Genomic DNA, 11,105 nt, shown 5'->3' with positions numbered 1-11,105 from the left:
AAAACTGATTTTATCATAGCCCTTCTAAAGTTATTTGACCTTTACCTGAATATGCTGTACCTGCTATGAGAATAAGATACAACTATCATTATTAGCATTAGCATTAGTATTAGCACTAGCTGTAATAGTAGTAGTTAAAAAGACAAGAATGAAAGAAAGAGAGAAAGAAAGAAAGAAAGGGGAAAATGCACCACAATGGGAGCACAGTATGTTGCCCATGTTCACATGGTGTGTGAATTTATGATGATTACTTACTTGCTCTCTCTCTCTCTCTCTCTCTCTCTCTCTCTCTCACACACACACACACACAGAAGTGACACAGCTACAGTTAAATAGGAGTGTTTTCAGTGCTTTCCTCCAAGTCATTATAGAGAAGAGAAGTTTCCCCTGTATAACACAATCGGTCTGACACTCACTGACATGCAGTGCTACTGTCTTCAACAGACAAGTGTGCATAAAGCCTTTTTCTTCAGTTGGAAGAATCAGCCATAACAAACACACTTTCTTTTCTTCCATTCAAGCTGTGGAACTAACTCGCTTCTCTGACTGCAATACTACATACAACACTGGTATAATTTTGCCATTTTAGCATTTGCAGTAGGCCAACAGATCCAGTGGGAACTGAAAGTAGTCTCTGGAGAGCTGAGCATAGCCTTCAGAGAACACTACTTGTGAAATCCAAGGTACTTTGTTACTCTGACAAAGAGACTCAGCAAAACAGGAATCTCTCGCTGTGTTCATTAAAGTAATAACGAACAGCAATGAAGAAACTGCACATCAACCCCATTGTGTTTGCAGAAGTTCCTTTATCACATTGATGACTGTTGCCTAGCAACTGACCTTAAGAGAGAGAGAGAGAAAGAAAAAGCTTACCTTGGACAGGAGATAATCCTCAATAAGGCAGAAAGACCCCAGCACCAGAAAAAAAAAGAAGAGGACAGAGGGAAGAAGAGAAGGTGGAGGAAGAGGAGGAGGAGGAAGATGAGGAGGGGGTGGGGACATGATCTGATCCAGTGTTATTGCGATATGGAGTCTTCCTCCTTCACTGACTTTCCATACTCTGGATTTAGGTCCACCACTGTGGTCCCTTTTAGTGGTCCCCCAAAGCCCCCTTCCTGGGCCTGGGGCCCCTCTTGCCTCTCTCCCAGAGGAGCTGAAGGCTTGCTGGCAGAGGCTGAAGAAGAGGAGGAACGTGGTGGGGGTCCAGGCACTGCCCCTGATTGGCCACCGTTGGTCTGAGAGCAGACGTTGGTTACACGTGCTGCCTTCTGCTTGTAGTGGTTGCTGTGTAGCTTGTATTTCATCAAAAGGATGAAGATGAAGACAAGGACGGAAGCCACAATGATGCCACCAATTACGATGATCATGGTGCCACCCAGGAACTGGTCGTGTAAGGGACGGCAGTGACGATATTCCCGCTCGGTGGTGAAACCAACACAGCCCACCAGACGTGTGGCAGTTAGCGTGGTCACACCATCATCATACACTGCCAGCACACACAGGTCATAGTCCCGAGAGGAAGCCAGGTCACTCAGCATGAACAGCTTATGTGAGGCTGGTATCATCCTGGGAAAGCGAGAGAGAGAGAGTGAAATGGTTAGTGTATGTGTGCGTGCGTACGTGTGCGTGTGTGTATGTGTGTGAGTTTGCGAGTGTGTGTGTGTACATGTGTGTGTGTGTGTGTGTGAGAGAGTGTGTGTGTGTGTGTATGCTTGTGTGTGAGTGTGTGTGTGTGTGTTTGTGTTTGGGGTTGGAGCAGGGAGCGTCAGCAACAGTAGACAAGAAATCTGCCCATAATTGGAATGAAAGAATTGTATTTCCATGTTCTATTTGTTGTAAGACTTGCTCAAGTCATTAGGAAGTGTAATTTACCAGCTTTAAGCCAATAACTTCTATAACCTGCACTCCCAAATCTATACTCTCCGATAACCATTGACCTTCAAACGCCAGACGCCAACATTCTCACACACCTTCATGACACTGCAGGTGAAGTGTGTGAGGTGGCTGATTAATGACACTAGGGTTGAGGAAATCATATATTATTCAGACCGAACTGGAGAATACCCTTCTGCTTCTCCAAACAGCTACTCTGCCTTCATTTATCAGCTCCGTGGCCAGCTTCAGGGCGGGAAGGGGATGAGATGAAGAGATGAATTACAAGCTGCTGTTTGCCCAGGGCGACTGCTCTCAAGACCGTGAGCTCGACCGGGAGGTTGGCCGTATTTACATTAAAGGCTCCTGAGTAATGGCTGAAAGCCAGTGAAATCATGCGGTGCTTGTAGTCTTTCTTGCCGTGTATTCTTACCCTGTGATTGCAGGAAATATTGTGGAGGGGATCAGACTCAGACGGAGGAAAAGGAATTCTATTCCTCTCTCCATAATTTTTCATTAGATTTAATCTGCCCTGCACCAGGGAAAGTGATGAAAACATTATGAGACACATTAAAGGTCAAGCAAGTGTGCTGCTCTTTCATCACCAGGATAATGAGCACATGTCACTCTAGTTATAAACCCAGACCTCATACCCCACTCTATGCCACACTGATCAATAAAGCACACACTTAGCATTACTGCGAGTGTATTGGTTCATATCGAAACTTGTTGAGTTCATTGTTAAAAAGCTTATTTAGGTTATGAATATGGTGTCTGCAGGGCATGTGGATTCATGATATTTCAAAATCACTGTTCATTTTAGAAGAATGCATGGGGGTGTAGAAGAATGGCACTTAAAACCAGTAGATTTTTTATTCTGTGTGTCCTTGTGGCTGATATCAAGTAAACTGATTAAATAATGACTGTACTGAGCCACAGTGAAACACTTTCAATCAATGTCAGGCGCATCATACATCGTAAATGTATGGCCAGGGTCTCAGGGATCAGAAACTAATGAGCTGTTATATGAAGTTCTCAGAATTATATCCACTCAAATCCTCTAGCAAGGCTTTGACGGACATGTATTGAATGACAATCCTCTTGCTCAGACTGATAGAGGCTTACTTTCAAACTGTTTGAGGTCTGGCCCCAGTGCCCTCTTGTCTTTGAGCTGTCACCATGTATTGTTAGCGCGCGGGTCAGTGGGAAGTCAAAGTCAAAGGTGACATGGTATTAGGAAGATGGTACAGTAGGAACACTTCAAAAGTCTTCCACCCCCGCCGCCCTTCCACCCCCCGCTGTCATCTGCTAGAACTGCTGCTATGTAATTACCTCCACATTCAAAACTAGCTCAGGGCAGGACAGATAAACACACAACTAAATGGGAAATTAATTCAGTGTTCTCTTCAAGAAAGAAAGAAAGAGAGAGAGAGAGAGAGAGAGAGCGAGAGAGAGAGAGAGAGAGAGAGAGAAAGAGAGAGAGGGCCAGAAGAGCAAAAGTACAGAACTAATGACAGGCAGTTATGTTCTCCTGCATACACAGACATGACCTCCGTTGTCATGTTTACCTCTTCTGTCTTTAGCTCCATCTAACCCAAAGCTCCTCAAATCTGGATGGGGGAGCCCTGTGTTTTGAAGTGTTTAACACATCAGGAAACAAACTGGTTTTGTATCAAGCTAAAAATATAATGTCTGATTGTCTGAAGAGTATGTACACCTGCTTCCCTGATAAAAGTCAGCATCTAATTGTAATCTACTGGATGTTTGAAATTCTGATCTAACCTCACATTCTCCATCCTTACCACCAATTACCTGACCACACACTCTCACCACCCCTGCCTTTACCTCTGGTTGCCCTTATACACACCATTGACAGTTTTATTTCCGATGTCGTAGAGGAATATCCAAAGCAACTCAGAGGTCTTGTTCATGCCTCATTCTTATGCAGTGCTCATTCAGAGATGAGAGCAAGGTCATGATTGTGTTCTGGAAATCCTCATATTTTCTCCACAGAATTAACTTAAATCTCAGGGTATGGTGCTCTAATGAGATGATACTGCCTGGTAGCATTGTTCAGTGTCTTGGCACAGGTGTGTAAAATACATGACACCTGATGTTAATATTTGTGTTATCTCTTTCCTTCAGTGTATATAATCAGAGTACTCTTGTCTGTTTGTTCAAGCTGCAATGACTCATTTATTGGTTTGATCTGGGGGTATTTCAGAAAGCGGGTTTAGTGAAAACTCAGAGTTTGTTAACTCAAAGCAGTATACCTCCTTATAGAAGAGCCCTATGGCTTCATTCTCCTAGCAAAACAAAGTCAAAGCGCTCCTCTATTAGGAGGTGTACTACTTACTCTGAGTTAACAGTTTTCGCTAAACCCGCTTTCTAGAACACTCCTCTGGCATGCGCACCTGTGGTAAACTTTGCGTGACTGAGTCTCCAGCCTGGTTGATTTCTTCCTACTTTCATGATTGGTCACAGGTGGTACTATCAAGCCTCTCCCTACTTCAACTCTGTCACTCCTAAAGGATAACACTGCCACTTTTACCTTCATTTACCTCATTAACAAACATCTCTTCAGCCTTTACCTCCATCTGCTTTAACAAATAACACCTCCAAACACCAGCTCCACCTTTACTTCCATCTACCATAGCAAACAAACATCAGCTCCACCTATACGTCTGTCGAACCTCAATAGACATTTACTTGACCTTCACATCCTTCTTGGCTAACACGAACTTTAACACCCACCTACTCAAACACATACCACCTCCACCTCTACCTCCTCAGGTCTTCAGGGAGTCAAGCACATTCATGCTTAATTGATTTTGAGAGGCGTTTTGATTTCTCTGTAGCACCATAGACCAAAGATCTCCTTTTGCTTTTTGCATAATTAACAGCAAATTGCTTTTCGCGTGTATCTTTTTTTGCACTTAATCTATCCACTGGGATATGTCTGAAGTTAATTACATTCTAACAGGCTCCGTCAATGCGGAATCAGTGCAGAGTCACTAGCGAAAGAGCCATAGCTGAATATTAAAAGAAAAATCAATGGACTAATTCGTGTTCTGAGGAGAACTGTGGTGCAGACCTTTGCAATAAGCCATTCTCTAAGTAGGAGAAGACCTTCAGGCAAGAAGTAAAGCATGGAGCAACTCAGTTTAATATGCTAAAAAAAGGCAAATATTACTCTCTCTGACCTTTAAGAGAAACATTAAATGGTAAGGGTAATGCTGAACTTCCAGCTATCATATTTATTTTCACTTGTTACTAAGAAAAAAATCTGTTTTGCATAAGAAAAGGCACCAGGGAAAAGATCATTATCATTTTGTCCCAGAGTAACAGCAATACAACTGCTGTCAGTACTAGCTGTGAGGCTCTTTCTTCTCCGTTGTTAAGTTTGAATTGTATCTAACAAACAACAAAACATGGTGTTTATCAAAGTGACCTTTTCTCATATGCAAGTAAGTGATAATGTTTTGATGTTCAGTTGATGTATCTAACAGGTTTAGTGGCAGGGGAAGCTGAAATAGTCATGAGCCCACTGGGTGCCATTCTTTAGTGATCACAGTAAAAGAGACTGACCAAATTTAACTATATTTTATGTATTGCATATGTGATTAAGCTGTGTGTGATAGAGTCTGGCGGTGTTCTCAGGTCATCTGTATTCATCAGTAGAATTATAATAAACCATTGCAAAACTCAGCTGAAGAACAGTTTTCAGCTAGCAGTGGCTCTCTTTTTCAACAGACAGCCCATTCATTTAATCAGGATGTGCATACTTAAGATCAAGACACTAATCAAATCAGATTAAAAATAGTAGACTTTAAATTCCTACTAGTTTGTATGGAAGATTCTTGAATTAGCTCATATTGTATGCACAGAACCATCCCCTTGTCAAGATACAGCAGACATTTACTGCATGCTTACCTCACAAGAAATTACAAATCAATTATACATTTGCTTTGGCTGCACATCGTTACGTGGGTAGTTTGGGTAAGTGCACTCATGGCCAGCTTGACATTCAGTGAATAAGTGCTAGCCCTGACTTCAAACAGAAGCTTGATTGTTATCTTCAAAAATGGGGTAAGAATTAGGTTTGATCTGGGTTTGCCAGTGGTTGGCGTTCTCAACTGTTGTCTGACAGGATTAATGTACAGAAGCATTAGGTTTAACCCATAGATGACTATATGTTTTTTGTAAAATGTTTCTTTTGACTGGTTAACATGTGATGCATGTATATAAGTGCTTAGTCTCACCTGTAGATGAGAATGTCATCAGTGGAGCTGTTGTACTGGATCTGGTACATGCGAACCCCTGGGATGTGGTTCTGTGGAGGCCAGCGAATGGTTGCGGAGGATGAGGTGATCTCAGATACACTGACACGCTGCTCAGTGCGTGACTGCCCCCCACTGCTGTTGGACTTTATGGAGGTGGGCATATCTGAAGGTCCAGGTTCAGGCTCTACTTTGGGGTTGTAGTGTGGTGAGGGGTTCACCACCAGCTCCACAGGGGCGGTGGCCTCACCTGCCGCATTGGATGCGATGCAGGTGAACACACCGGAGTCCTTTACGGTCGCGGTCAGGATGTCCAGGGAACCGTTCTCATAGCAGGTGGTCCGTGAGGTGTTTCCAATTAGTTTTCCGTCAGGGCTGACCCAGTGTGTGGTTGGTTCTGGGTCACCCACTGACCTGCAGCGCAGGCTCACCTCCTGACCTTCCATTACAAACATCTTGGAGGTGTGGCGTGTGATCATCGGTGGTTCACACACAAAGTCTTCCTCGCGAATGGTCCAGAAGTACTTCCCAGCCAGGTCCCGTGGTGACGCACACGTCTCCAAGTCATCTTCTCTTGTGAGTCTGCGGAGCCACACCAGCTCACAGTTGCAGTGGAGTGGGTTCCCACCGAAGCTCAGCACCAGAGCTGTCAGTGGTGAACCCTTCATCTTAGCATAGACAGGGATGCGAAGGAAAAGCGGGTCAGGAGGGATCTTCTTCAGCTTGTTGGAGGTCATGTCCAGTCGTGCCAGCTTGTGCAAGTTGGAGAAGATGCCCTCAGGCACAAACTCGATGAGATTGTGGTCCAAACTCAGGGTGTTGACGCTAGCCAGCAGGGCCACTGTTTCCCAAGGCACGTCCACAAGGTTATTGTAGGACAAGTCCAGGTCCTCCAGTGTCTCCAGAAAGTCTTGAAAAGCTCCCTCGGAGATGCTGTGCAGTTGGTTGTTGCTAAGGATGAGGTGGCGGAGGTTGACTAGGCCCTGCAGGTGCGTGTCATCCAGCACCGTCAGTCGGTTGTTGTCCAAGTGTAGGGCATGCAGGTCTTGGAGGTCAGCGAAGGCATAGGGCAGGATCTGGCTAATGGTGTTGCGGGACAGGGTGAGGTGGATGAGGCTAGTCATGTTGGCGAAGTCGCGATGTCGCAGTGTGGTGATGAAGTTGTCCATCAGACGTAGTTCAGCCGTGCGGCGGTCGATGTTGGGGGGTACAAAGAGCAGACCAGTCTTGGCACAGAGCACAGTATATGAGGGCAGCAGGTTCTGGCAGGTGCAACGTTTGGGACACAGCATGGAAGCAGCAGGCACACAGAGCACAGCTACACACAGCAGCAGCTTCTCCATGGCTGCACTCCTGTGAACACTGAAAGACATAGAAACATTACACACACACACACACACATACATAAATATGTGCTCACACACCCATCTCAAGAGATAACTCTTTGCCATCATACATACACATAACCATTCATGTGTAATTCACTAGGCAGAGCAATACAATGCACATTGCTTATGGTCATATATAATTCAAATATGAGAGTAAAAAACAAGCTGTATTTGTAACCATGCACCTTTATATAATCACCATATATTTATAATGGTTGAGTCCAGTTCCTGCAACGTGTGGTATAAGCTAACACTAAACTCAAAACCGATAGAGACACATCTTCAGATGAATCAGCCCTTATTGTCATGAATGTATATATAAAATACATGCTTTGACCGATACATTGCAATGAAGCCCCAACAAAGGCACAGCCATGTTTCTACAAAGACAGATGATCTTACAGGGATCGTGATGCTGGTGTTAAACAAAAAGATTACCACCAGTGTTTCACTGCCTGATCATATTAGTGCAGTCTTGTGTTATGTAAAGCTCCTGTCACTGTCTAACATATGCAGGAGGTGCTGAGGCTTTCTGGAGCTCCAGTTTCTTTGGTGCTGTGCTGCATTTAATTGCCCTCCACCATGTCAAAGCTCGGATATATGATACCCCGCTTCTGCCTTCTTCAAAAAAAAAAAAAAAAAAATCACGTGTGTTACCACAAGGCCAACTCAGGATGTGAGCACATGAATAATTACCCCAAGCTATTGCCTTCCCGAGATGCTAATGAATATCTGATACGTGGGCTCTTTGTTTATTGTTTGTGCACACACTTCCATTTTAATAACTTGTACATAAAAGCACATAAATATGATTATTTTTACTGCCAGGGAGCCCACTCTGAATATCAAGGAGCATGGCACGGAAAGATGAAAGAGACTGACATCCGCAGCGGAGGAGTAACATTATCAAAATGGCTACAGATACTGCCAGCAGGGGGAAACATTGAGCTGCCTGCAGGGATGTTGTTGCCTGGGCAGAGCTGTCAGTGCACACAGGAACACAAGTGCCTCAGTGATAGCCAAGAGAGAGGAAACGGTGCTTTGGTATATATTGTAGAGGGCCTAAGCTTCTCCTGCCTCTCTATGTGAATAAGAGAAAGAGAGCGAGAGAGAGAGAGAGAGAGAGAGAGAGAGAGAGAGAGAGAGAAAGAGAAAGAGAGTGTGAGTAGGGGGAATAGTACCTCTTAAGAGAGGCCCATTATCCCTACAACTAACTAAGGAAAGTACTAAGGCAAGACCAGAGACACAGTAGCTCTCAGTCTGGGCAAGCATTGCATCAGCTTTTTAAAAAAACGTGTTCACCGAGCACTTGAGTGTCTGCTCTCACCCAATATAGAAACTCCAGAGAGAGAGGTGATGAGTCTTCCATATCAATGCAGACAGTTTCAGATCCTTTACATATTCCATTACAGGCAGGATAAAACTCAGTGCATCCGCACTCTCCTATGCCTTTGCATACTCTGTCCATGCAAGAGGCAGAGTCTCCTTAAAACACAGCATGAAACGGATAATGGAATAAAGAAAGTGTAATTACATCCAGTCGGCAGCCTCGGGATTTGTCACGCTCATTGGGTTATTACAGGGATTGGCCTGACAAAAATATATATACGTTCATGTGTAATAGGATTTATAAATAAAATTCCATTTTGGCACTTTCTGCTCAAGGACTTCCATAATACGCATTGGCTAAATTGTATTAGGAGACATTCAGGAACAGCGAGAGACCTGGTGTGGCGCCAGCGCGTTGTCGTAGACCACATTTCACTAACCCTCTCTCTCTCTCTCTCTCTCTCTCTCTCTCTGTATTGACTTGCTGCATAAATATTTCAGAGAGGACATTGGTTACTGTGTGGATGTTTGACATAGACTGAGTGGGTTTAACCATTTACTCTCTCATTTTCTGTCAGACAAACAGAATATTTGTGATACTCATAGAAAATGAATCATGAATCTGGCATGGTTACTCTCTCATATTCTTATTTATGTATCTCTGTGAGCGAGGGTAATACTGGAACAAAACTAAACATAATGTCTAATCTCATTTTATTAAAAACATACACCTTATGCTCAAATAGAAATAGATTTGATTGAAACATGAGAGCATATAAGAACATTCAGTGCTCCTCTGTGTGTGTGTGTGTGTGTGTGTGTGTGTGTGTACATGTTAAAGGAAGTGTTGTAATTGAGAACTTCCATTTCTTCCCATCATTAGTCTCAAGATCAAAAGTAAGGACATAATAATAATAATAAAAAAGGCACAGTATAAATACTGTTTGTTTTCTTGTGTGTTTCTGTGAATCCTCTCTGCCCTGTATGTTCAGAGTAAAATATCTGGAAAAAGGGTAGTGCTATTTGAATCCGGGAACCTTTACTGACTACGTCCGGAGCTCTGTCTTCATCCCCAGAGGTGTAGGGCTTCTGTCTTTCGAAGAGGTATAAGGACAAATCCAGTATGTACACCATCATGCTATGATTCCTAACATATATGTGACTTATGTGTGCATACACCTTATGCTCCAACAGAAACAGAAAAGATTTGTTTGAAACTTAACTGCATATAAGGATGTTTTGTGCTCCTGTGTGTGTGTGTGTGTGTGTGTGTGTGTGTGTGTATGCCACTGATGCTTAAACTCGCACACAAATCACTGTCCCCTATCTCTGCATCACAGCATACAGCAGGAGTGTCATTAGCACACTGGCATGTAACGAAGAGGCCAGTAATAACAGTACAACAGCTCACCTGACTTTTGGATACAGGTTTGTATAGGGACAGAAAAAAAACCCCAAACAAAACAAGAAAAAAAAAATCACACAGTGTCTCATAAATGTTAGTTATCCATGACTTAACTACAGACTGGGTAGGAGGAGGTGTGCAAGGGTCAGTGTGAAGTTGAATACATTGACGGGGTTGAATATCGAATAATTGCAACCAGTTGGACTTTTTTTTTTTTTCAAAGGGGATTGGATTGGGTAATGCCCTCCCTGTGGCTCCAAGCAATTAGCCCTTCACTGTGCACCTGCACGCATTAGCCAACTCAGTGGCTAAAGACTGCACATTAAATACACAGAGGAAAAAAAAAACAGTGATGATGGCTTCATCCTGCAGGCAAATATGTTTCATCTGTGTACTGTGCACTGCTATAGAGGCTCATCGTGTTCTGCGCACAGGCATTTTTTGCCGAGCTCACACGCTGGGACGCAAACCCACCAACCATGGGTGTGTAGTCAGAGATGGAGATAAGATAGGCGTCACATCCATTTGTGAGTGTCCACCAACATTGTGTGTCTCTAACCAGTAATTACACATTGCAACCTAAAATGAAGCATGAATGCTTCACTCACCTTTCCAAGCAAGTCAATGGCAAATAATTTATACACCTTGTTAATTGCTCTCTCTCTCCCCCCTCCCTCCCTCTTACCCCCCCCCCCCCCCCCCGTCTCTCTTTCTCTCTCTCTCTCTTTCAAATCCTCTCTTTCAGTACCATCATCCAGTGTTATTTGCATAAGAAAGGCAGAGAATGACATTGAGGGCTGCTACAACACTGAGGGGCTCTAAAGGTTTCTA

General features: G+C 43.7%; 1 protein-coding gene across 1 annotated transcript; it reads right to left on the bottom strand.

Annotated features, from left to right (window-relative positions):
• Positions 1–1,016: 1,016 nt before the first annotated feature.
• On the bottom strand, positions 1,017–9,582 carry LOC115805564 (leucine-rich repeat and fibronectin type III domain-containing protein 1-like protein). Its single transcript, XM_030766189.1, has 3 exons — positions 9,566–9,582; positions 6,135–7,505; positions 1,017–1,566 (listed from the first exon to the last, which is right to left on the bottom strand). Exons 1-3 carry the CDS (start codon positions 9,580–9,582, stop codon positions 1,017–1,019), a joined length of 1,938 nt encoding a protein of 645 aa, XP_030622049.1.
• Positions 9,583–11,105: the final 1,523 nt, after the last annotated feature.

This window comes from Chanos chanos, chromosome 2 (genome assembly GCF_902362185.1).
Source record: "Chanos chanos chromosome 2, fChaCha1.1, whole genome shotgun sequence".
In the NCBI taxonomy this organism is placed as follows: Eukaryota; Metazoa; Chordata; class Actinopteri; order Gonorynchiformes; family Chanidae; genus Chanos; species Chanos chanos.
This window is presented reverse-complemented; position numbering and strand designations above follow the sequence as displayed.

Bases quoted from the DNA above. Each gene is read 5' to 3' on its own strand.
- LOC115805564 (XM_030766189.1), bottom strand. The intron at 1,567-6,134 runs GTGAGACTAAGC...TCGCTTTCCCAG, and splicing joins GATGACATTCTCATCTACAG to GATGATACCAGCCTCACATA.